Source organism: Elgaria multicarinata, chromosome 9 (genome assembly GCF_023053635.1).
Source record: "Elgaria multicarinata webbii isolate HBS135686 ecotype San Diego chromosome 9, rElgMul1.1.pri, whole genome shotgun sequence".
NCBI lineage: Eukaryota > Metazoa > Chordata > Lepidosauria > Squamata > Anguidae > Elgaria > Elgaria multicarinata.
In genome coordinates, this window is record NC_086179.1 from 35805290 (window position 1) to 35832981 (window position 27692).

The following is a 27692-nucleotide window of genomic DNA, read 5'->3' on the forward strand; positions in this document are numbered from 1 at the left end:
ATCTATTCCAATATTGTTTATTTGGGCAGTGATTCTCCAGGTTCTTAAGTCTTTCACATCAGCTGCTACCTAATCTGGCAATGACAGGGATTAAACCTGGAACTTTCAGCCTGCAAAACTGAGCTATGGTCCCTCTCCATTGTACCAGGGAATGAGTCCCACTGGATACCATGAGACCTAAAGCTTATCAGTGAATACCATTTGCTGGAGTACAACAGCAAGACGACTATTGCCTTCATGTCCTGTTTTTCAGCCATTGTGAAAATGCTGGACTAGATAGATAGGCCTTTGGTCTGATCCAGCAACGCTCTTCTTTGGTCTCATGACTTACTTCTGAGTGAGCATAAGCTTGCCCTGTCTGTGCTGCAGTTGGCAGGAAGCTTTACTGAGCTACCCTGTCAGAGGTTTCTCACCTTGTCAAGAGGTTTTCCTGCTGAAACTACAGCTGCTTAAAGCTGGTGATTACAATTCTCTAAAGGTACTCTTTGTCAAGGTCATACATTGCAAACTGTAAAATGACTTGTTAGGGTGCAATCCTGTGCATGTATAGACAGAAAAAAGTTCTACAACTTCTAGCATTCCCGTTTCGTTTCTGATTTTTTTCCTGGTCTTTGTCTGGGGCTTTGCATGTCTGAGAGAAGAGAAGGTACAGTATAGGTCTGTGGGAGAACTGGAGTGGGTTCCAGTGTGGACAACAAACCCTGGGCCCTTATCCAGATCTTTCCAGTGCCAACAGTATGCCCTAGTTATTACACACAGTATTTCTTCCCCCCCCCCCGTCAAAGTATGACTGTAGCTAGCATTTCTGAAAGGTATGTTGACAACGTGATGCCAGATCTGACCCATCATGGAAAAGTTATATTTCTGTAAATATTAAATTTTGAAGGAGGAGAGGGCAAAGGAGGAAATAAAAATAAAGCTTAGCATGGAACATGGCTGCAGCAGTCATGACTATAGGGTTACCACCTTTACATTGTAAAATAAAATAAATACAATACTGTAATATTATCTTCCTCATCATATTATTCAGCATACAAAACAGATGTGATATACATCAGCAATATCACTGACTGTTGTTGGATATAATTGTGTCATTCACTGATTGAAACCTGAATTTTTCTGATAAGGCATTGTGTATAATGCTGTCTAAGTGGATCAGAATTGCAATCTGAACAGGTATTAAGTGAGAACTAGAGGATCAGTGATGAATTATTAACTCTTCTTTTGGCAAATGGAAGATAACGCTGTAGGCAAGGTACATCCAGGCAAGGTATATCCTCTTAAGCAGGTTCAGATTGGCTGCTTCACAACCACTTTTCAAGCTAAACCTCTGTTTCAGCTTTGTTGTTTATTCGTTCAGTCGTTTCTGACTCTTCGTGACTTCATGGACCAGCCCACGCCGGAGCTTTCTGTCGGCCGTTGCCACCCCTAGCTCCCCCAAGGTCAAGTCTGTCACCTCCAGAATATCATCCATCCATCTTGCCCTTGGTCGGCCCCTCTTCCTTTTGCCTTCCACTTTCCCTAGCATCAGCATCTTCTCCAGGGTCTCCTGTCTTCTCATTATGTGGCCAAAGTACTTCAGTTTTGCCTTTAATACCATTCCCTCAAGTGAGCAGTCTGGCTTTATTTCCTGGAGTATGGACTGGTTTGATCTTCTTGCAGTCCAAGGCGCTCTCAGAATTTTCCTCCAACACCACAGTTCAAAAGCATCTATCTTCCTTCGCTCAGCCTTCCTTATGGTCCAGCTCTCGCAGCCATAGGTTACTACTGGGAATACCATTGCTTTAACTATGCGGACCTTTGTTGTCAGTGTGGTGTCTCTGCTCTTAACTATTTTATCAAGATTTGTCATTGCTCTCCTCCCAAGAAGTAAATTTCAGAAGAGGGCAACCAGGATGATCAGAGGTCTAGAAACAAAGCCCTATGAAGAGAGACTGAAAGAACTGGGCATGTTTAGCCTGGAGAAGAGAAGATTGAGGGGAGACATGATAGCACTCTTCAAATACTTAAAAGGTTGTCACACAGAGGAGGGCCGGGATCTCTTCTCGATCCTCCCAGAGTGCAGGACACGGAATAACGGGCTCAAGTTAAAGGAAGCCAGATTCCGGCTGGACATCAGGAAAAACTTCCTGACTGTTAGAGCAGTGCGACAATGGAATCAGCTACCTAGGGAGGTTGTGGGCTCTCCCACACTAGAGGCCTTCCAGAGGCAGCTGGACAAGCATCTGTCAGGGATGCTTTAGGGTGGATTCCTGCATTGAGCAGGGGGTTGGACTCGATGGCCTTGTAGGCCCCTTCCAACTCTGCTATTCTATGATTCTATGATTCTATGTCTTCTGATTTCCTGGCTGCAGTCAGCGTCTGCAGTAATCTTTGCGCCCAGAAATACAAAGTCTGTCACTGCCTCCACGTTTTCTCCCTCTATTTGCCAGTTATCAATCAAGCTGGTTGCCATAATCTTGGTTTTTTTGAGGTTTAACTGCAACCCAGCTTTTGCACTTTCTTCTTTCACCTTCATCATAAGGCTCCTCAGCTCCTCCTCGCTTTCAGCCATCAATGTGGTGTCATCTGCATATCTGAGATTGTTAATGTTTCTTCCTGCGATTTTAACTCCAGCCTTGGATTCGTCAAGCCCAGCACGTCGCATGATGTGTTCTGCATACAAGTTGAATAGGTAAGGTGAGAGTATACAACCCTGCTGTACTCCTTTCCCAATCTTAAACCAGTCCGTTGTTCCGTGGTCTGTTCTTACCGTTGCTACTTGTTCGTTATACAGATTCCTCAGGAGGCAGACAAGATGACTTGGTATCCCCATACCACCAAGAACTTGCCACAGTTTGTTATGATCCGCACAGTCAAAGGCTTTAGAATAGTCAATAAAACAGAAATAGATGTTTTTCTGGAACTCCCTGGCTTTCTCCATTATCCAGCGGATATTGGCAATTTGGTCTCTAGTTCCTCTGCCTTTTCTAAACCCAGCTTGTACATCTGGCAATTCTCGCTCCATGAATTGCTGGAGTCTACCTTGCAGGATCTTGAGCATTACCTTGCTGGCATGTGAAATAAGTGCCACTGTACGATAGTTGGAACATTCTTTAGTGTTTCCCTTTTTTGGTATGGGGATATAAGTTGATTTTTTCCAGTCTGATGGCCATTCTTGTGTTTTCCAAATTTGCTGGCATATGGCATGCATCACCTTGACAGCATCCTCTTGCAATATTTTAAACAGTTCAGCTGGGATACCGTCGTCTCCTGCTGCCTTGTTATTAGCAATGCTTCTTAAGGCCCATTCAACCTCACTCTTCAAGATGTCTGGCTCTAACTCACTGACCACACTGTCTGAGCTATCCCCGATATTATTATCCTTCCTATACAGTTCTTCCGTATATTCTTGCCACCTTTTCTTGATCTCTTCTGTTTCTGTTAGGTCCTTGCCATCTTTGTTTTTGATCATACCCATTTTTGCCTGGAATTTACCTCTGATGTTTCTAATTTTCTGGAAGAGGTCTCTTGTCCTTCCTATTCTATTGTCTTCTTCCACTTCCGCACATTGCTTGTTTAAAAATAATTCCTTATCTCTTCTGGTTAACCTCTGGAATTTTGCATTTAATTGGGCATATCTCTCCCTATCACTGTTGCCTTTTGCTTTCCTTCTTTCTTGGGCTACTTCCAGTGTCTCAGCAGACAGCCATCTTGCCTTCTGGGTTTTCTTTTTCTTTGGGACGTTTTTTGTTGCCACCTCTTGGACAATGTTGCGAACTTCTGTCCATAGTTCTTCCGGGACCCTATCTACTAAATCTAGTCCCTTAAATCTATTCTTCACTTCCACTGCATATTCATTAGGAATATTAGTGAGCTCCTATCTAACTGATCTGTGGGTCTTCCCTATTCTCTTTAGTTTGATTCTAAATTGTGCAATTAGAAGTTCGTGATCTGAACTACAGTCAGCTCCAGGTCTTGTTTTTACTGTCTGTATAGATGTCCGCCACCTTTGGCTGCAAAGGATGTCGTCAATCTGATTTCGGTGTCGGCCATCTGGTGAAGTCCATGTATAAAGTTGTCTTTTCGGTTGTTGGAAGAGAGTGTTTGTTATGCACAGTGAGTTGTCCTGGCAGAATTCTATCAGCCTATGTCCCGCTTCATTTTGTTCTCCTAGACCATGCTTACCTGTAATTCCAGATGTCATTTGACTGCCCACCTTAGCGTTCCAGTCTCCTGTAACGAAAATAACATCTCTTTTTGGTGTATTATCCAGTAGGTGCTGCAGATCCTCATAGAACTGATCTACTTCTGCTTCTTCAGCATCTGTGGTTGGGGCATATATTTGGATCACTGTGATCCTCCTCTATATACTTACATTGCAAATGTATGCCTATAATACAGTATATTGAACACATTTTTTTTTATCAGTTGCCATGGATGACAAAGATTGAGGCTGTTCTTTAAACTGTCCATCTCATATACTGCGTATAATGTTGTACTGTTATATGCTTATGTTATGATTATATACTGGATCTAAGGAGTTTGCAACCATTTGCGATATCATAAGAAGAACCAAGCTGGATCGGTCCAAGAGTCTATCTAGTCCAACATTCGGTTGACACAGTGGCCAACCAGCTGCCTGTGGGAAACCCACAAGTAGGACATGAGTGCAACAGCATCCTCCCGCCCATGCTCCCCAGCAACTGGTGTACATAGGCACACTGCCTCTGATAACTATTCCAAGTTTTTGCCTTTGCTTGTAGCTTAGTGCTGCTTATTCCATACAAATCATTCATTGTGCTCAGTTCCAGTAACCCAAGTGCACTTTCACACAAGGCTTTTTATTTGGCAAGCGTCATGATTTGTTGCCTGTGTTTGATACACAGTCCTCACAACGTCAACAGTTTGTAAACAGCCCACATCTTACAGGTGCTGATCCATCTTTAACTGCAAAACTTCACTGGTTTTTTAAAGACGTCTTGTAACAGTATTGCTGTGTTCCATAGGTGTTGAAGTTGCATAGGAGTAGTGCTCCTTCTTAGGAGGGAGTGCTATTTTCACATGGTCTCCTACAGTTTTGGTGTATCCTAACATCACACCTTCCTCTTTCTGTTGCTCTGCACCTGAGCACAGCTAGCCCCTTCCTGGCATAAACAGCAGCAGGCTCAGTTTTACTTTTGCAAGGAATCATGTGACATGCCACAAGGGCAGAGGGATTTCACGGTGGCAGCAGGAAACACAGGATTTGCTTGCTGGGGGTGTAAAATATAGGGCCAGCTAAGGAGCACTCTACTCCTTTGAAAATATTGGCAAGGAGATGGCTGCACACAGCTATAACCACACTGTATTTGAGTGGTGCTCCAAATTCAATACATATTTAATAGGGAAAGTTGGCATGGAATCTATGGATGACTTTTCATACTGTGTGGGGCAGGTGGTTGTGGTCAATGTGGCAAGCATTGCTTTGCTTTTTGGGAGGAAGAGTGGACTTTTGAACTTACACAAGACTACCACTCCTTCCATTCAAGGCACATTAAATAGGGAAACTAGGCTTGGAATCACCAGATTTCTACCTGTGGCCATTGCACATGTGGTTGCAGGACTGATCACTGCACCTGAGTGACCTTTTGGGTGGGGCAGCGGTGGTTGGTGTTGGTGGAACAGGCCTTGCTTTGCTTTTGGGGAAGAGCGGACTTTAGAACATGTGCAAAATCCTGTGTGCCCTCCCCACAAACAATTTCCATGTATATTATCTTGTAAAAACTCATCTTTGTGACTTCTGATCTGTAACCTCTACATACATGGCCACAGGTATCATGACTGCAGACATGCAGGAACCGTTGCGCCTATGCAGTGCAGTAAGAAGTGGCTGAAAGCTCAGCCTAGGCGTTGTTCAACGGCTATGCCAATGCCTGTAGAGGTTCATGTCAAGGAAGTGGAAAGGATATACCGGAGTGGGCAGAGAGTGGGTGGTTGACCTGGCAACATCTTATCCACCAATCTGGATGGCACATAGTGATATGCAGCAAGGAAAAAATGGCTCAGGAACAGTAGTATAGACAGCAAATCACAATAATACATGCATATTATGATGCAAAGGCAGCGCTAGGAGGGCAAAATAAAAGTACTGTTTGAAAGCACCTCAATTCTTGCTTCTATCCAGTAAAGGGAAGTTTCAGCAAGTATTGCCCATCCTGTACCCAAAGCAGTAAAGCAAGTATTCTACCAGCCACAAAATCAGACTTGCTAACTTCCTATTTGAATGTCAAACGCCTGATCTGAAAGATAATTTCTCCCATTCTGGATATTGTTTTCACCTTATTTGAAAGCTAACATCCAATTAATTTTGAAAACTGATCTCTGGCCTTTTCCTTTTCAGTTTTATCTGCATGTTTGTCCCGTAAAAAAAAAAAGTATTGTCTTATAACTGAATTCTAAGGTCATGCAAGTTGATCAACTTTGGAAAATCTTTGAATGAATTCATTATCAGCAGCACCTCAAACATTAGCAGGATTTGGATCAGGGATGCCAGTTGATGACAAATGTCAGTCTGCAGGCCAACCCTAAGCATAGCACATGAAGTCATGTGGCAAGAATTGGGCTGCAAGCTTGTGCTGGCTGTGCTCCTGTGCATTAACAGTAATCTGGGTGAAGTTTTTCACTCACTCAATAACTGTAGGTCAGGTTGCTATAATTAAAAGTACAAGAGCAAAGCCAGTAAAACTTGGCAACCCTATGCAGGGGCCACATCTGCCTGCTCCTGCACCAATGGAACTATGTGTACAGGACGGTTCAAAAACAAATGCCCAGTCTGTGCATAATAAAATCTAACCACGGTATTGTTGCACGGCACATAACTTGCCCTCACTGCCTTTCTGAAATGTGTTATATCAGTGGTTCCCAATTAGCTAACTACTGCGGACACCTTGTTTTTCAAATGCCAAGCCATGGACCCCCTACTTTTGAAAAAAATGTTATCTCTATGGTGGTTACCTGTGCAAAGCAATTTTTTGGAGAAAATAAGGGGTAGCCCCTAATAAGCAAAGGATTTTAGGTATACTAAAAAACAGACCATAAAATTTGTGATATTTGTGATATTACCACGCAAAAATGACAATGATTTGGTTAGGAATATAACGACGAATTTAATTTTACTAACGTCTAGTTTACAATTGAACAAATTATGACTTGTCTAGCAGCTACTAAACCTAAATGTGATGGGAGAAATCATGCCTCTTTTTGTCCTGAACAATCCCTTCCACATCTGGTTCAATATTTCCTACTTTTAACCTCAAATCTGGATCAACATTGAGCTGATTTCTATGCTTGTTCCTCATATAACAAAATGTCGAAAATGTTTGTTCACAAAGATATGTGGAACAAAAGGGAACTAGATGTTTCAAAGCTTTTTCACCTAACTTCTTACAATCAGGAAAAACCTTCACCCAGAATTGGTCCAGTCTATATTCTTTGAAAAATAATTTCAATGAACCATCACAAGTCACGTCAGCAAGTGCATCTTGCTCTTCCGCAGACAGAGTTGTTAGTTGTACATCACCAAATTCAAAAGGATTCCTTCTCCATGAGTTTTCAGGATTAGGTGCAGGGAAGTAATCTCTGAAGCTAGTCGCTAAATCATGCAGGTGCTCAGTGATGTTATATTTTACTTCTGATAGGAATTCATCATCAGTGGACTCCAGAAATGAATGGTGAATATGTGAATGGTGCCACGGACCCCCTGGGTGGGTTACCACTGCGTTATATGCTTCCAGATATTACAGGTTGGAAAGATTGACCCTTCCCTACAATATCCTAATTACTACTATATTGCTTTACCGGGTATAGAGTAAAAGTCTGACAAATCAAGCAGATCTGCTCATCCCCCTCAAATGTTGCACACATTTCCAGCACCTTTTTCTGCAAAACAGTGTCCCTAATTTTTGCTGGAGAAATGACCTAGTTAAACTGGTATTCCCAAAGCCATCGCAGAAGCCCATAGGCTTGTAACATTTCTATTTATTCACTCGCCTTGCATTTTCATGGCTATTTCCAACAGTGCAGAGGCAGGCAGCTTCACACTCTTTAAGTGGGTCATACTTTTTCAAGGTGCTTTGGAAGGGACGCAGATGCTCATGCATCATACTTTGTCACTCGCAGGTACTTTAAAGATCACTTCCTTTCTCACTAATATGATCTTGCATATCAACCAGAAATGGCATCTGGAGCATATGACATTGGGTGACCAGTTTCATAAAATAAGTAAAGCATGCAGTGAAGTGTTTTCAGTGGCGGTTCCCGAGCTATTAAATTTTGGAGTTTAAAGAATTTTGAAGATGACTTTTTAAAGAGTTTAAAGAATTTTAGCACCAGTAAGGTATGTCTTTTATTTCAGTTGCTTTTCTGGTGTTAAGCTGCAGGATGTGGTTATGCTCTTGTTTTCTAGTTGTAGAAGATAAAACACATTTATTTATAATGTTGCACTACTGTAACATTAGTTTTTCAGGGTTTCTATTTATTTATTAATGATTCAAAGCATTTATGTCCTGCTCCAAGAGCAGCTTGCAAGAATCAGACTCCCAGAACAGATTGTAAAAATCAACAGTCCCTGCTCTCATGCTCACAATTGAAAAAGACATGAGAAGAAAGGGACTGGGAGGGAGGTGATGCTTGATGGAAGGGATGAGATGGATGGGAATATAGCAGTTGAACTCAGGTATGCACTGCATCTGTTATTGTCCACCTGGGCTGCCCTGCTGCTCTTTTCTTCTCTTCTGCAGATTTTCTTCAAGCCCAATCTGTTTCTTCTCACATTCCCTCAGGGCAAGATGTTTCCAGCAACTACCTGCTGAATTGTGAAGCAGTTTCCTCAGATCTCTAACCAGTACTGCTGAACGAAAGCTGTCCTGTCCTGTTACACACAGGCACTGTACTACTGTCATGGGTACATACTGGGCAGAGTCTGTGACATCACTGATATCGAACAAAGCATACACACCATAGCCAGCAAATTTGTAGAACTGCTTTTACCGAGTTTGTTGTTGTTGTTGTTGCTGCTCCTATTTTTAAAACTTTTGTGAAAGGTGAATGCTAATCTTCTTGTGCAGAATTGCTCTGACTGTCCTTCCTCTAGATTAGAAGCTCTACAGGCAGCACAATCGGAGCACCGGTAATCTGGAATGTTGCAATCCTGTGCACTTGGAAGTAAGACCCACTGAATTCAGCAGGACTTGCTTTGGAGTAAACATGTATGGGCTCAGATTATTAGGTGGAGAGACTAGGCAGATGACTCCTGCTGCCCAAAAGGAATGTAGCAAATCTAAATTACTATTCGTTGTTCAGTTCTGTTATTCACACGTCAGTTTACCATAGTGTGGTGAACAGGGGTGACTTTTGTAATATGGGATTGTTTTGTGAACATATTAGCAGTACGCAACAGGTAGTACAAGAAATGTTGGTGCCTGGAATATAATATAGTGATGATGATGTCATCACTATCACCCCAGAATATGCAGTTTGAAGAAAAGTCTCACTTTGCCTCATTTTACGGCTGACCCTGGAAAATAATTTTATTTATTACATTTAAATCCTATCTTTTTTCCTCCAAGGAACCCAAGGTGGCCTACATAACCCTTCTCTTCTCCATTTTATCCTTGCAGCAACAACCCTGTGAAGTAGGCTGGGCTGAAAGTCAGTTCCATGGCCAAGTGAGGACTAGAACGCAGATCTCTTGACTCTCAGTCCAACACTCTAGCCACTACACCACACTATCAATGGCTACTAGTTATGGCTATAGAGCACACGGCGGGGCGAGGGCTATTAGTCTTTATGCCCTCCTTTTGGACTTCCCAGAGGCATCTGGTTGACCAATGTGGGAACAGAATGGTGTAGACTCTCTCTTGTAGCATTTTTAATTTGCTTTTATTACATTTCCTTGTTTGAATCTTGACAGCTGTCTTGAGACATTTATTTAAAAAAAGGCAGTCTGTAAATCCTAAAAATCAATCAACCTTAAACCCTAACAGATTTACTGCCAGAACAAGCTTTTGTGGACTTCCATATTTTTTTTTTACCGCACTGTTGGTAGATAGCCGGTCGTGACAAGAACAACAACAACAACAATAATAATGGATAACAGTGCAGTCCTATGCATGTCTACTCGGAAAGAAGTCCCATTGGGTTCAGCCGGCCTTCTTCCCATGATGGCAGCCTATAGAGGATTAGGCTTGCAGCCGGACTGGGTCCCACAATGCATCACTTGCGCAGAAAGCAGTTCCCGGGTCTGCCCAAGGCCTGCTACGAGGCGCAGAAAGCAGGTCCCGGGTCCGACAAGGCCTGCTACGAGGCGCAGAAAGTAGGTCCCGGGTCCGACAAGGCCTGCTACGAGGCGGCTGCGTCCCCACCGCCGGTCTCCAGGGAGCGGCCAGCCGAGCTCCGCCGCGTCCCCGCCACTCTCCCCTCGCCCCGCCCTCCTCCAAGTTGCTAGGGGCTGGAGGGGGCGCGCCGGCGCGCGCTCTGCTCTCCGGCGCTCGCGCCCGCCCTTGGATTGCTGCTAAGCGGGAGCGCACCTTGCTGGCTTGCTCGAGCCAAGCCGGAGCCTGCCGCTGCCGCCCTGGCTGCGAGCGCGTTTCTCGCTGCCTTTTCCCAGCCGGGCGAGTCAAGGAGGCGCTGAGCGAGAGCAGCGACGTCCGGGGCTGTCATGCACAGCTAGCTGCCTCCAGCAGCCCCCCTCGCGTTGCGTTGCCCGCCGCGCCACCTTTGCAGCGCTGCCCCGGTTCACGCCGCCGTGCACTGGTCTTCTTGCCCTCGCTAAGCATACCCACCCCCTTCCCGGTCGGTGCAATAAACTTTAGCTGCAGAGGGGAAGCGCTGCGAGAGGCGGCGGCAGCTCGGCGGGTCTTGTGACGGGGCAGCTCCGAGGATGGAAGCGGGCGCGTATGGAGCGGGCAAAGCCGGAGGCGCCTTCGACCCTCAGACCTTCCTCCGGCAACCTCACACCATCCTCCGGCTTGTCTCCTGGGTAAGGAGGACGCGTCTTGGGCTGTTCGGGATGAGATGGGGGTGTCTGCATTTCGGACAAAACACGTGCAAAGCCGCCTGCCGTCCTGTTTAAAATACAACGTTGAGGGTGAGGGATCGTTTGCGGGAAAGCGCCGGCGCTGGGCCAGTGAGGCTTGGGCCTTAGCTAGACTTAAGGTTTATCCCTGGATTGTCCAGGGGTCAAACCTGTTCATCTAGGTGACACACAGGGGATCCAGTGCTCAGGCAGGAGCGAAACCTGGATGATCCCAGGATAAACCTTAGATCTAGCTGTGGCCTCAGTTGGCAGGAACTGTGAACGGATCCCTGTTTCTCCCCCACCCCCGCGTGCTTAAGAGCCGCTTCTCCCGCCCCGGGGCAAACTATATCTGGCATTCGGCGGGGCTTGGAGGAGGAGGAGGAGGAATAATGTCCTTCCCAGTCTGTGTGCGTGAGAAGGAGATCATGGAGAAAACAGATTAGGAATTGCAGGGCCGCTGGCCGGCTTTTTACACGCCCCTCTGGACGTGGAGGAGAATTCCGTCTCTCTTCTCCCCCCGCCTCCCCTCAATCCTCCCAGTGGGGAGAAAGAGACGGGGGGGGGGATTGGGGGCGCCATCCAAGCCACCGTGTGGGTGAGCCGCGCAGCGCCGGTGCCTCCTCCAAAGTGACCTCTAAAGATGGGAGCGAGGCTGCGGTGTTGTCTCATGGAACCGCCGGCTCGGGTTGCTGCTTCCCTCTCGGTTTTCTCTCTCGCAAGTCGTCCCCGTTGCAGCGAAGGCGCAATGTTTGTAAACTGGTGGTGCTGAGTGTGTGCTGGGGGCGGCGAGCGGGTGGGGCGGCGGGAGAAGCCTTGGAGCAGAGCAAGCCCAGCTGGCAGGATGGCAAGAAGTGTCGTGCTCGGCTCCCTCCCCTCCATCGCCTAAAGATCTCCTAGGGTGAATTTCTTTGAAAAGTGGGAAACAGTTTTATATATCTTTGTGTGTGCATTGGGGCTTCTTTTCTCCTTTTCGTCTCCTCAAAGCACTGCCTTCTTTTTTTCTTTTTCGTTTTTTAAAGAAGGAAATAGTTTAACCGGTTCTCCCCACCCTTAATCCTGACTCTGCTATTAATAATTTTAATAAAAATGTGCAGACAACACACACACTCACACAGCATTTCACATAAGATGCACAAGGCGATCTAATGCTGGGAGGGAAAGTTGGCAGAGGGAATTATAAAAGTGATTTTGAATTATCTACCTTTTCTTAACCCCACCCTTGATTTCTTTTAGTTTACTGGCTGCTTAATTCTGTATGTTTAAAGGGCAGGGCAGGCTAAGGAAGTGGGGTGGTAGAGATGAGGGGTGAAAACGTGTGCTGTGATATTCCCTCCCCCCATTCAATTTAAATATTTCCCCATCCCCACTTTAATGTGTAGCGATTTTTATGTAAGAGCATGGATGTATGATGGAAGTGATGGAGTTAATGGGATCACTCAGCAAGCAGGGAGGGTTCCTGTGTGTGTATGTGCATTTGCCTTGGAATGGCTGTAGTGTGGGAGGTCACTTTATCTTGTGACACTTTTGCCACGGCTGCCTCTGTGCCTGTAGCATATGCAAGAAGGTCATTGGGATTAAGAGAACAAGCTGCAAACACAAAGCTAGAGAGATTTGTCTCCTGCAGGAGTTGCAGGGAGAGGGAGAGGGAGAGGGAAAGAAGGATCATGAAAATGAGGTGCCTTTTCCTTCCCCTCCCCCAGCAGGCCAGGAAAGACGACAGATTAGATAAGAGAGGGCCAGGAAAGCGGCTGTTTGAACAGATGACCGTGGGCGAGAGGTGCATGGAAACTTGGCCAGTCTGTTGTCAGCCCTTGGAGAAATTCAGATTAACCTCGAAGAGCGAAGAGCATCGAAAAGCTGCCATTTCTCCATTTAGCCCAATATTATGTACACTGAATGGCAGCCACATTCCAAGGCAGTCTTCCCCAACCTGGTGCCCTCCAGATGTTTTGGTCTTCAGTTTCCATCAACCTCAACCAGCATGATCAGTGGTTAGGGATTATGGGAATTGTAGTACAACATTTATATTTATTTGAGTTAGACCCCACTTTTCCACTCCCAAATGGCGCTTAAAACAAAGGTTGCCCCAGGGTTTCTGGCAATGGTTTTTCTTAACTCGCTCTGGGCATACCAAGGACTAGACCTGAGTCTTTTTGTGTGCAAAGCCTGTGTGACACTGCTGAGCTATAACACTTCCTTAAAGAGTTTTGCTCTTGTGCAAGAGTCACTTACTCCTCATCCTTCCTACAATCTGGTGTTGGACTACAGCTCCCATCACTCCAGCCATGGTGGCTGGGAATGATGAGAGTTGGAATCCAGCACATCTGGTTGGGGAAGGCTGCAATTGTATGATCAATGTGCTGCCACCCATACTTTCTTAACAGACAATGCCCTTCCTGTGCTGCCTGATTGTGTATGACATTGGGAAGTGTTGGGAGGAGGAGCGGTGGTGGTGGGGAAGAGAATGAGTCTTGCAGAAATGCCAGCGCCTTTGGAAAACCGAATACGATATTAATCTAGTTGGTTGGTGTGTCTGTGTGGACTTATTTTACAGTACAGTGCACTAGTGTTCTTACCAGACGGTAGAAGACATTCTAGGAATACTCTCTTGGTGCTCATCTGCCACTAAAATTCAACATGAAGTGGTGGAAGAAACTTTCCTTGCATGAACACTTCCATTCTGAATGAGGCAAAGAGCACAGGTGACAATAAATGATTGACGTAATGTGACATTAGATGGATACTTCTGTCCTTGATCATCTGGGACAGAATGTTCTCCCCTTTAAAGCTGTGACTTCATTCTGTTACTGCAGGGCTTCCCAAGTACAGGAGAGGAGAGAGGGTTTCTGCGGTGTGCTGCTTTCTGCTTCAGAATACCGCCTTATTGGCTCTCGTGAGACGACTTCCCAGCTGCAGAAAAATATCTTGCATCCAATTTTTCTTGGATGTGCTTCTGTTTCCCCAGAGCCATCAGCTGTCTGATGTACTTTGACCTTCGAAGTGACTTTGATGCCCTTCTATTTCATGCCATGGGGTTAACTTTGCTTGATAAACATCAGTGGTAGAACAGCAAAAAAACTTGCAGGGCATTCCTGGGCATGTTTGCCTGGGAGTAAGTCTCACTGAGTTCAATAGGATTACTCCACAACACATGCATATAGGTCTGAAGTCTCAAGAATTGGAACTCTGGCTTAGAGGAGCAATTGAATATGACCTCTTTTCGTCCTTATTTGAATTCTCTTCCTTTATCTCTTCTTTCTTTTGGTCACATATCAGTCTATGCAACTCTCACTTGCTTTTGCTTCCCTGCTGTTGGTTGCAAACCTGCATTTGCTGCAAGCTTAAACATGTTTACTCAGAAGTAGCTCCCACTAAGTTCAATGGCACTTGAAGCTGTAAATTTCCTGAGCCCCGTCATATTATTATGAATAATTAGAGATGTGCTCTGTGCATTAACTCTGCGTGGTTAAAGATATGGCCCCTCTCTACAAGTCTGAAATGTTTAACAAATGAGGTACAAAACATTAATCCTGTTATAGTTTTTGGAATTGTATATTGCAGTAGTGGCCTACATAGAATTTACAGCCTGCATGCATTCTCCAAAACGTGAGGACTATTTATTTTGTATATTACCCTGTAATGCTGAGTCCAGATAGATTCCTGCAGCAGCTGCTTAGGCCTTGGAGGCCCTCGGGTTTTCTTTTTAAACAGCAGTGTGCTAGTCCTCATGATCATAATGATAAAACTAAAAATGCAATGGAATGTCTGCTAATGGCTCAGAAATCAGAAGATAAGAACCAAGTTTAGATTTTCAACATTGAGACTTCCAAACCCAGTTAATAAACTTCAAGGGAGTGATTCGAGTCTTTACCACTGAGACTTGGCAATACTGGATTAAAATATTGCAGAATAGGTCCAATTTATTATTAACTGCATTTGTATACTGCCCCATTGCTGAAGCTTGCTGGGTGGTTTACATAAAATTAAGACACTTAAAAACAATATACAAAAATTAAAAACCACAGAAACATACAGTATACACATACATTTAAAACCACTATAACAACTTAGAAATGATGAGCCTAAAAAACAGACCCAGGCTCATTTCATATTGCTAAATATCTGGGAGAAGAGAAAAGTCTTCAGCTGGCACTGGAAAGATAACAATGTCGGTGCCAGGCAGGCCTCGTCAGGGAGATTGCTTCACAGTTGGGGGGCCGCCACAGAGAAGGCCCTCTTCCTTGTTGCTGTCCTCCGAGCTTCCCTCGGAGTAGGCACCCGGAGGAGGACCTTAATTGTTGAACATAGTGTTCGGGTAGGTTCATGTCGGGAAAGGCATTCCGTCAGGTATTGTGGTCCCAAGCTGTGTAAGGCTTTATAGGTTAAAACCAGCGCCTTGAATCAGCACCTATCTCTCAGTTGTTGTGTCACTTACAGCATTTCAAAAGCAAAAATGGGAGGAGAGAAGTATCCAAGAAAGGTGCAAAAAGGAGAGAAATGAGTCCTCAAGATGCTGAACTTTTTGGTTTTTTTATGTTAGGTTGAGAAGCCCGATGTGTTTCGGCCTGTATTTTTGCTAGGCCTTCCTCAGGGGGTTGTAGGAAGTAGTCTGCAGAGTTCTTCTTAACAACAAAATGTCTTTCACTGATTATTAGTGGCCTAATAATAATAATAATTATTATTATTATCAAGTTCAACATCTTGAGAACTCGTTTCTCTCCTTTTTGCACTTACAGCATTTCCACTTCTGTGATATGAACTTAAACATACAAATAAGCAGGTCTTTCTGACATTAGGCAATTGCACATCTCCCTCCTCTGCAAAGATGCATGCCAGCGTAGATGTTCTTCCAGTGATAACAGGAGGATCTGGGTTAAAATGTGGGCAGGGGAAAGTTGCTCTTGTTCAAACTAGTACAACTCACTAGAACAGCTTGATGCTGTAACATTCTCTTTGAATATGGGCCATAACAAGCAGATGCAGAGTGGGCATGACAGATGCAGATATGGCCTATTAGGTAGCGGGTTCCCAACTAAAATGCATTCACTTGACCTAATCTTACCAGCACTTTTCTGATAGGGATTCTTTGGCTTGAGCAGCTACATACAAACAAGCAACAAAGCTTTTCCTATTTCTATGTTAAGAAAAGGTTCACTTGCTGGATCTGTGCTTGTCATTCTGTTGTGAAAGATACAGGCTGCCCGTAGGAATAAAAACTGGCCGCCCTAGATAAACACGCTCTTCTTGCGTGAACTGGTTAGTTTGAAAGCATTCCCACTTTGCACAATATCTCCTTAAGTATGTACATGTTTAAATTATATTTAGGATATAATTTTTCTGAATAAACATGTTTAGAATCAGCCTGCAAGCTATGTAATCTGGGGCAATGCTCTACAGCATTGCCAGCTTTTCAATTGGCCACTGGAGTTGTGCCTTTAGTGTCAGGTTGATGTGAAGATACTTAAAAGCATTTGAGGCTAACACTTCATGTATTTTATGAAGTGGGCAGTGTTCATGAAAGCTTATGCCAGAATACATTTGTTGGTCTTTAAGGTGCCACAAGACTTGGTTGCTTTTGCTGCAACAGACTACCTTGGCTACCCCTCTAACAAGCAAGTATGTATTTCCATTGTGTGAAAAGGTTCAGATGCTGATTTTTGCCCATGAAGCTGCTTAGCTGCAGGCCAAGCTAGTTTTTATGGTCAGTTGGCATCCCAAATGCCACATCTGTTCAGGGTTGCCAACTGACCATAAAAAGTAGTTTAGCCTGCTCCTAGGCAGCTTAATGTGCAAAAATCAGCATGTGTTCCTTTGAACTCAACAGTGATACATGCAGTCTACAGGAACGAAGGCAAAACAACCTCACCCTTGGTGGTTGTGCTTCTGGCTTACAATTTCAAATCATGTTTGGAAACCTTATTCAGTGGAGTTTACTTCCAAGTAAATATGGTTCAGGTTACATCATTAACGTATCAGTCCTCAGTGTATGGCCGTTTTGATGGTAATAGAACGGTATAGTGATGAGATGCTGTAGAAGACAAGACTGGTATCTAATGCAGGGATGGACAAGTTGTGATCCTCCAGATGTTTTGGCCTACAGCTCCCATCATCTGTAGCTAGTAGAGCCAAGGATGAGAGATGATGGTAGTTGTAGGTCAAAACATCTGGAAGGCCACACGCCCATTCTTGCTTTGATAATTTTTAGAAGAAAGGAAACCCAACTTCCATTAAACTGATTATTGTGATCACTGGTAGTGAGATTATATTCAGGGTATCACCTAATTAAAGAAATGTTTAGCCAATGACCTGTATATGTTTCAGTTAATTAAAACTGCGTACTCTTGTTTTTAGATGATGCAAATATGTGACATAGCACACATGGCTTTAAAAGGAGATTGGCAAATTCATGGAGGAAATGGCTACCAGTAACTACTAGTCAGGATGGCTGCATATCACCTCCGGATTATGCCTCTTTGTACCAGTTGTTGGAGAACATGAGCGGAAGGGTGTTGTTGCTCTCATGTCTCTCTTATGGGCTTCCCATAGGCAGCTGGTTGGCCACCGTGTGAACAGAATGCTGGTCTAGATGGACTCTGGTCTGATCCAGCATGATTATTTATTTATTTAATTAAAACATTTATATCCCGCCCTATATCATTAAGATCTCAGAGCGGCGTACAGATAAAAGCATACAGTATAAAACAATAAATATGCACAGTTAAAAACAAATTAAACCATTATGTTCTTTTATCTATTATATATCATAGACCTAGATTGTATACAATCTAGAATTGAAGTGTATGTGAGAGCATTTCTATGACTGGAAATACCCAGCACTATATTCACAGCCAATTGGAATCACCTTCTAAATAAGACCACAAAAATAATTGCCCTACCCTATATACAGCCAACCTGACTAGTAGTCACTAGTAGCCGTTTCTTCCATGAATTTGACTAATCTCCTTTTAAAGCCATGTGCACTATGTCACATATTTGCATCACCTAAAAACAAGAGTATGCAGTTTTAATTAATTCACTCTCACATATTTTATTAATTGCTTTTAACACATAGCAAAAGAAACAATACTTTCCACATTTGCAAAAGTTTTTCTGCTTGGTCTCCTTAAATTGCCAGAGGTGATCAGGTAAGTCATTTTTTATGCATGAAACAGAATAACAGCTGTTGTTAAACCATTTCTGGTGCTAACTCTTATGAAGGAAAGGGGCTATGGCCAATAGTAATCCACCAGCAGCAGTCCCACTGGGAAGCCTACATTCACACAAGCAAAAGGCAAAGTATTCTTGCTTGCAAGAGTTATTTGGGAGGGCAGACATATCTTATTTTTAACCTTCCTTACAATTTTTGTGCTAGATTGTTCACTTTTAATGCATGAATAGGATAATGGAGGCTGAAGTCATAGGAAGAGGCTGTTTCATTCTGTGGGGTCAGGTCTGCAAAGCCAAATGTGGCATGCATGCTTTGAAGAGAGATTTTAGTCTCCATCAACAAATGAAATGTTTTGTTGTAATGAGGTATGCCTGTTGCCTGTTGTTAGGTTTTCCAGATTGCCCGGGGAGAGATTCATTCTGCAGACATCTGGACTGTTCTGTTTAAAATAAGCAATCAGCTTTGGGGTGTCTTTGTTTTAGAATATATAGTCTTTTGAAGTGACGTATGTTCAAGAAAGCTAGTGTACAAGACTATTCCACATGAGTGGACAGCTGTTCTTCAAATGCAAGATGCTCAGAAGAGAGTAGGTTTACCACCTTTTATTTTGGCCTTGCTCTTGTGCTTCTAGCAGCCCTCTAAGCACAAAGGCTTATGCACACTTATCAAAGAATAAGCCCCATTAATTGGGACTTCCTTCGGAAGCCTGGGGTAGTGCAGTAAAGGGTAGAAGCTTAGAATAGTAGAGTTGGAATGGGGCCTATAAAGCCATGGAGTCCAATCCCCTGCTCAATGCAGGAATCCATCTTAAAGCATCCCTGAGAGATGGTTGTCCAGCTGCATCTTGAATGCCTCTAGTGTGGGAGAGCCCCCGACTTTCCTAGTTCACTGGTTCCATTGTCATACTGCTCTAAACATGCCCATTTCGTTCAGTCTCTCCTCAAAGGGCTTTGTTTCTAGACCCTTGATCATCCTCGTTACTCTCCTCTGAACATGCTCCAGCTTGTCTGCATCCTTGAAGTGTGGTGCCCAGAACTGGATGCAATACTCAAGATGAGACCTAACCAGTGCCAAATAGAGGGGAACCAGTCCCTCATCAGAGCATAGCCTTTAACAAATGTGTGAAAAGCAAAAATTCAGCAGGTGTTTGCACCCCAGTAAGAAATGCTTTCCTTGTCACTGCCAGGAAAAGATTAATCTCTTGTCAGGAAGATATTCAAGACACAGGAGCTCTGCCTGCTAAGAAAGTTGGCAACCTTACTTGTCACATGGTCTACTGCAATTGGTACCCTTGCTACTTGTGTTTTGTTATGTAAGCAGCTTTGACATTGAGCAGCCCATAGCACTCTATGTCATCCATTCACATTCTATTAAAACCTTACGCATTGTCTTGGGAGATCTTACTCCTCACATTTGTTTAAAAGCTCTTGGATAGGAACTGTGTCATGTGAGTAGGGAAATGGCTGGCTTGAAAAACCATAATTGTATAATAATGATTAAATACTTAAGCTGCAGTTTGTTGACTGGTTTGCAAAGTAGGGTCTATATTTAAAAAACAAAAACATCCAAGACATATTTAAAGCCAACCTTTTATCTGGAAGCTCTTAAATATAATACAGATGAGGTTTCCAGACTATATGCTAAATTGAGCAGAGCTGAATTTATCAATGCAGTACAGAGAACTAGCAGACAGGGAACAATTTTGGGGGAAATTTGGATACATTGGATTTGTTTTCAGGAAACAGCAGAGAAAGCATTTCTATGGGAAAACACAAACTGAGAAGGGCTCATGGCATGAAGATTAAATGGTGAGAAAGGTCAGAGTTGGCAGCTACACTGTGAATTAAATGTGAACTTGCAGTAGCAGAGATACTTCTTGTTTGAAGCAACATATGTAGAAGTATGTATTAACTGAGTGGAAAAAAATCTCCATTTTCGTCTGTATATGAAAACGTATTCAACCTCTTCGGCTGCAATCCTATGTATTACCTAGGAGTAAGTCCCATTGAATTGAATAGGTCTTGCTTCTGAGTAGACATGCAAAGGATTGGACTATTGGTTACAAACACTGTACTAGGACATTCTAAGCAACGTTAACCTTATAAACTGCTCTTGTGAATTTCCATTTTTATGAAGACAGATTGAGAGAGAGAGATAGTGTTCATCTTTATTGTATTATCAAATTATAGTGAAGAGGATAGCACTGCAAATCCAAATGCAAAGAGAATGAATCTGATGGATGCAGCTGCAGCAAGCAGTAAGAAGTGAAACAATGGTCTTAATGAATTCCAAGCATTTCAGTGTTCACCATGGGAATGTTTTTCAGTAGCATATTTTGGAGTTAAGTAGACTGTACTTAGGAGAGTATCTTTTTGAAGCAAGAGAGCCTTTGTGGTGTAGTTGGATTAGAACTGGGGAGACCCATATTTAAATCCTCTGCTGTGAAGCTTACAGTTACAAGTTGACGTTCGCCAGTAACTAACTCTCAGCCAATCCTACCTCACAGGGTGGATGTGGATAAAATGAGAGGAGGTGGAATAAAAATAAGTAGACTTCTAAAATATTCCCCAGATGAAATTCTAAATGCTCAAAATTCAAAAATATTGTGTTTAATAAATCCTGCTTGATACACGCGTTGGAAACATTCTAAATGGTTTTGAACGACAGCTAAAGGGGCGGTGGGGGTGGGGGGGAATCCGTTATACCATAAGACTGTTTGAAAGGCATTAAAATACTTTCTAGCAGCATATGATTGCCAGGGTTTGAGCTCAAGATTGCTCCTGTGCCTTTTAAAAACTACATAGCGGAGTTTCACCAGGAGTTGCTTTCTTGTTGCAGGGAGAGGAGAATTGGGATGACTTCTCTCCACCTCCCCCGCAGATCATAAAAGTCCAAAAACTCTAGATCTCAACCTAGCACCCTATTTGGCACAGTACCAGAAGCACATATGGGCTTCCAGATTGCAATCGGATGTATAAACCGTTGATGGCTCTCAAATTTTTAAGAAAAGAAAAAAGAGCAGCAAAGCAAGTGGTCCTCAATGTGTAATGTTAGCTTGGCAGTCTTCTACACAAAATAAGGGGGATTCAGATGGATTCTTCTTTTAGAGAAATTAGTCAGAGACCAGTCTCCAGGTGATGAACATCCTTGAGGGCTGCCCAAGGCAGGTGTGTTTGGTCATTAGCTTCCATAGCAACAGTGGAAAGTACTATAGTCTTATCTCCTGCAAGGCACTCTGCCAGCCATATGTCCCATGCTGCTGTCAGTTCATATAGTATCACAAAAGCCAGCCAATGAAGAAAAAATTACCACAGTTTAAGGACTACTGTCTGTCGCCCATCTCTCCTGTATTCTAGAATATGCATGCATGAATTTAACAGCAGAGCCATCAGATTAGAGTATAATTGTTAATGTCTGGGTGTATTGAGGGGATTCAGATGCCTTATTCCCATTTGAGTTTCAATCTAGATTATTTGGGGAACAGCCTTCCCCACATATGTTATATTTCTAAAGCAGGGCTGGGCAATTTGTGGCCTTCCAGACGGTGGATTCACCACCTACAGTCTTCCATCTTTGGTGATGCTGGCGGGGGCTGGTGAGAATTGCAGTACACAAACACTTGGAAGGCCACAAGCTGCCCACACCTGTTCTAAAGTCAGCAGTGAATAGCTCGTGCTAGACATTTAAACAGACCATGCAGAGGCTGAAAAGATTAAAGTGTGTGTGTGCTTTATTGGCTGTTCCAGATAATCCAAATACAGAGTGCTGCATGCATACAATGCTGCATTGTACATGATGTGTGCTGTGTGCACACAGAGGCAATTAGATACTCCACCACGGATAAGTGGGAAGTAATTACCTTATTTCTGTGCACACATTCTTCAGGATTACATTGGGTGAAGTCAGGTAGAATTTACCAGAGCACCTTTGCTTTGATTTCAAGACATGTACTGCTACTACTAATGATCTCTTTGGCCAGAGATTCATGAACTCTTGTGGACAAACAGATCAGGAATAAGATATATCGTTTAGTACAAGGAGACATTTAGCAGGTAAAGTTTTTCATTGTATTAAAGTGCTGTGATGGGGAGAGCTTCACCTGCTGGGTTTTTGCTTTCCATGCAGCTAGTATGGGTGGGTACAGGATTATAGGAAGCTGTCTTACTCCAGGTCAGACTTATGTGTGTAGCTAGCCCACCACAATCTACCAGCAGTGGCTGTCCAGGGAGAGGTCTTTTACATCATTGTGATACCTGGACCTTTTAACTGGAGATGTCAGGGATTGATCCAGGGACCTGCATACAAAGCATTATTTATTATTTATTACATTCTATACCATCTCATAGTTGAAGCTCTCTGGGTGGTTTACAAAGATTAAAACCATTAAAAATACAGTATATAAAATTTAAAACTATTTACATAAACCAATACAGAAACAACATATATCTAAAACAACTTTGAGCAATAAACCAAAACCATAGGACAAACCCAGGACCTGATTAAAACTCATCATATGCTGCCAAATGCCTGAGAAAAGAGAAAGGTCTTAACCTGGCACCAAAAAGATAACAATGTTGGCTCCAACATGGTTGGAGAGATCATTCCAAAATTAGGGGGCAACCACCTAGAAGGCCATCTTCCTTGTTGCCACCTTCCGAGCCTATCTTCAAGGAGGCACCCAGAGGAGGAACTGAGCTATGAACCCTCCCTATAGGAGCCCTACTAGGACTCTTCCAGAATTGCACAGAAGGAACAATTTTTCATGTTGTGCCTTTTCCCATCAAAGTGCTGCAATGACAGGAGTAGTCATATCTGATAGAATGTTCACTTCCGTGCAATTATTAAAGGCAGTCTTGGAATCTGGACCTGGCAACCTTACTTACTCCCTCCTTGCTTTACTCAGTCTTTAGCACAGCTCCAAGTCCTGTCTTGAAAAAACACACAGTTAAAATAAAGTAACTGCTTTTGCAAACGACATCACAGTGGAATCCAGTCAAGTAGTCTCCAAGGGAACAGAATTATTGCTGTGTGTTTGCTTCATTGGTTTTGACCTCTTTAGGTAGAGGTGAGCCAGTTAATGCTGTGGGATCAGCAATGAAACGTGGGGAGTGGGTAGAGGATAAGGGCCATTGGCATAGTTTGTAATACCATTAACAGGCAAGAAAGCTATGGCAAAATTGAGATTAGAGAGCAGTTCATCTCTTTATCATTCATTGCAGTTCAATCGCCTGCTGTTCATAGGCAATAAATGTTTTTGCGGCTTGAAGTACAACAGAACCAATAAATATTTCCAAAGCAACTAATTTCCTTAAGGCAAACTTTCCCAACATGGTGCCCACCAGATATGTTGGGCTACAATTCTCAGCATGGCTGGCTTGGGCATACTGGGAGTTGTAGTCCAACACATCTGGAGCACATCAGGTTGCTGAAGGTTGCCTTAAAAAATAATAATGTGGATTGAGATATGGAATATGTATTAACCCTGCATTTCTCCTGGCAGCTCCACATACAAATGATGATTGTTCCACACTGGTATTGCATACAGTGGTCATGTAACTTGTTTGTCATATATACATCTGGAGACCCTGGCACAGTCAAGTTTTTCAGATGTATGTTCACAAGTGTAGCATTCACAAGTTATGTGCTTGCTGTAGGCAACATTTACCAAAAGCAATTGTAATTGTGTGAGCTGTTCTCTGTGTTTCTATTGGTAGAGTCCCATGGAGGACATGTTTGGTTCTGCCACCAGGAATGCCTTCAGCGTTGAAGTACTGAATCTTCTTGTCTTCAAAATCCAAACAACACAATTCTAGATGGATGCAGTGCAGACATTTCTGAAAAGTGCAGCACTAGTTGGTTTCTGTTCACTTCTTATTCTGAAATATACACATACTTTAAAAGTATGGATGGTCTTAAGAAATCTTGAAAGCGGAATTGTGCTTTGTATTCTGAAAATATGCACATATTTTAACAGCATGGTCCTAAGAACTCTTGAGAGTGGAATTGGGTCAGAAATCTGACCTCGCCTCCTCTCTCACAGGTTATTCCAGGCCATGGCTCAGACATATTATCAGGGAAGTGTGTGTGAAGCTTTTGCTAGCTGCACACTTACTGATTTTGTGTGTAAATGGATAATGTCATTTCTCCAAGCAGTTGTTCCAGCAGAAATCATCTGATAGTAGTAAAAACATTAAGTTTTCCATTTTGTGATGTGTGTCTATTTTTAAAGACTCCATTGTGGCAGTGAAAGCTTTGTTCTCCGCTGCCACAAAGAATCATCCATCAGACATTCATAGCCATGCTGGCTGGGGATGATGGGAATTGTAGTCCAGCACTTCTGAAGGGTGCCAGGTTGAGGCAGATAGTTTTAGGTAGTGAATGGTTGATTAAATTTGCAGCCCAATCCTGTTGGGCAGCATCCAACAGTATCATTCTGCAAACTCAGATAGTGATAGTGGGGCTCCATCAAATCTTTCCGTTCTGCAAGTGATGGCCCATTTTGCTTGTGCAATTGGTTGCACACCAGGTTGTATGATGGGTTGCACAAGCATAATGCGCAATCACTTGTGTAGCCACAGTTGCTCAAACAGCAGAAGCAACTCACACAACACACAAACACAAACGTTTTACCCCCAGTTACAGAATTGCTCTGGGTCGGTATTGTCTACATTGGCTGACAGCAACTCTCTAGGGTTTCAAGCAGGAAAGGTGCTGATTTATTTGATTGATATCCTGCCCTGCAGCTAACAACTGATATAAAACATAATACAGCACATAGACAACATTAAAATCATGACTCTTAAGTCTATTACTTTATATTTACAAATTATAATTGTCCCAGCCTGTTAGGCTTAGAAATTCATATAATAGTATTTTTTTTTAAAAAAATGCAATAATAATAAGAACACACAAAGGAAAACATAAGCTTCTTCCTGACTTTTCAGAGGTTTCCAAAGCTTGCAGCTGAAAATGGCTGCATAAAAATAAAATGGGAGTTGGATAATCTGTACCCAGCAGTCTGGTCATTTTTCTTGCTGTGAACTTGAAAACATATTTAATAATTGGCAAGTGACTCTTCAAATACAAGAAAAATATTTTGCTTTATTCTATCTAAAGTCGATTTGATTATAAATCTGATGGGGAAAAATATGTAACAGTAATTTCCTTTTTATAACAGAATTTAAAAAGGAACAAAGGAGAAAGAGATCATGGTGAGTTAAGGCCTCTAAGTTAAGGGACACATGGACATTCAAGCCAAAACAAGATGGGCATCTTCGAAAATTAAGCAGTACGATTCTGAGGCAGACTGATAGTTTCCTTCCTATGGTGTTCAAAACCATTAATGGGCTGAATTGCAGAGGCATCACATGATACTCAGGAGGGCCTAATAAACTGCTGGAAATTGGTATCATGCTGCATGCATCACATGGCACTCAGGCGGTTCACTGCCTGTGCAACTGCTCTGTTTATTGTGCAATACTGGGGCCAGAAGAAGGGAGATCACATTAGCAGCCTTTGATTACTGAATGTGACGTTGATGGAAATATCTAGTAAAGATTTATAAGTTATGTTAGGCCTGAGCAAGATTTCCAGTAGCTAGGGAGTGCAACTTTAGTGTTCTATGCAATTTATAATTTCTCCCATGGTTTTCATTCTCTGATTCTTTCAGCTCCTTTGGAAAATACTTTCTTGCTAAAGCTGTACAGGCAATGTGAGATACATGCTTTTTCCAGACTCCTCTATTGGTCTGGTTTTTGTTTTGTTTTTGCACCGATTGGCTCAGGAGATAGAGAGCCAATTCATTCTATTCTCGATCAATAACTGGAGGATGTTTATTATGTGGCCAGATTGTTTTCTAGCAATGAAATCATAGAAACAGGGTTGATTTTAGCATGAAGCAATGCAAAGCAGTTGCTGCAGGCTGCTAATTCTAAGGACAATCTTTCTGCCTCCAATCTCCTTTGTGTGTCACGTAAAAGAAAAGCTGCAGTTCAGAGCAGAGTATTTCCATTTTGACCTTACTTCAGGTGAAAGCATGTCATGGTAAGCAGAACTATTATCAGTGCTTATTTTTGGAGTGAGCTCACCCTGGAATCTTTCAGAGTCTTCCATATCAAAGTTTACCTGTGATTGTTTCCTTCCCTACCTAAAGATTAGGCTGGGGAAGAGAGTGACTTTGAGAATAAGCATCTTTTCATCACCACTTAATAAATCTAGTTAGTCTCTAAGCAAGATATGTATACTAGTAAGATCTTGGGGTGCCAGTAGATCAAAAAAAAGGGCTTGTATACAGATATCCTTGGTGATTGCTCCATGATTAGGGAATCAGTTCCTTTTGCTGATTTGCAGAAACCCACACAAACGTTCTGTAGAAAAACTTAATAAAACTTAAACAACTTGGCACAAGTCTGTTCTAAGGACCACTGCTTCCCACATGAGCCTGCTTCACTATTAAAACATTTCTCAGATGCTGCGCTTTGGGTCAAAACGGAAACACTCTGCTCTGAACTGCAGCTTTTAATTTTTTATGACACACGAAACAGGAGAACGGAGGAAGGAAAATTGTGCTTTGAATTAGCTGTGTTCAGAGGGGGCTTGGGAGAGGGCCTTTTCAATTGTGGCGCCCCAATGTTAGAAATCTTTCCCTAGAGAGACTTGCCTGGCTCTGAAGCTGTCTTTCCAGAGCCAGGCAAAGACTGTTTTTTTAATCCAGATCTTTTACTGCACAATCATTATGCATGTTTACTTGGAACTAAGTTCCACTCATTCAGTGGAAGGTACTTCCATTAAAGCAGTAAGTGTGCTGCACTGTTTTTATCTTGGGTTTTCTTTCTCTTTTAAAATGAATAATTGCCATTTTTTTAAAAAAAATGATGCATTAGTTGCCTGATAAAGTGGGATTTTAAAATATGTTAAATAAATGTGTGTATGTATGACTTTTAAATGGACGAAATACTATTGGTTATGCTGCATGGTTGGATAAAACACCAGATGTCCCTGCACTGCTCTGGATTCCAAACAGGAAGGAAAACAAAGTAAATCTTCATTTCTATGTAGTGTTTAGCCGAGATATGGAATGCACATCCACATTCAACAGGGAGTCTGTTGAACATTATGCCAGCAATGAAAATAACTCCTGGCTTGTGTGCTTTTCAGGGCAGCCGGAGGATGTTTTTGTAAATGGGAACTTAAAAAGAAAGAATATTCTGAGGGAGACATACATGGCCTTCCTATCCAGGGCTCTCCCTATTCTAATTCCTGGCTTAAAAACTTAAAATCGCTTTCTCTCTCTCCCTCTCTGCCCACCCCTGCCCCATATCAAAACATTAAATATTTATTTCCCCCCAGTCTTTTCACTCCCCCGGAATTGGAGAAGGTTTGCCTTCTTCTCAGAATATGAGGAGTCCCCCACCACCCTTCATGCTATTAGGCTGGGGAACTACCTCCCCCTGCAAGGGAAGTAGTAACTAAGCCTCACCATGCTCC

General features: G+C 42.9%; 1 protein-coding gene across 2 annotated transcripts in view; it reads left to right on the top strand.

Moving 5' to 3' along the window:
• Positions 1-10723: 10723 nt before the first annotated feature.
• SYNGR1 (synaptogyrin 1) overlaps positions 10724-27692 on the top strand; it is a 40804-nt gene continuing 23835 nt past the window's right edge. Inside the window, exon 1 of one of the 2 annotated variants that reach the window (XM_063133559.1) lies at positions 10724-10999. In XM_063133559.1, the coding sequence (XP_062989629.1) occupies positions 10901-10999 (99 nt within the window). In that variant the 5' untranslated portion in view covers positions 10724-10900. The remainder of the gene's footprint in view (positions 11000-27692) is intronic. The other variant, XM_063133560.1, reaches the window with a different exon arrangement.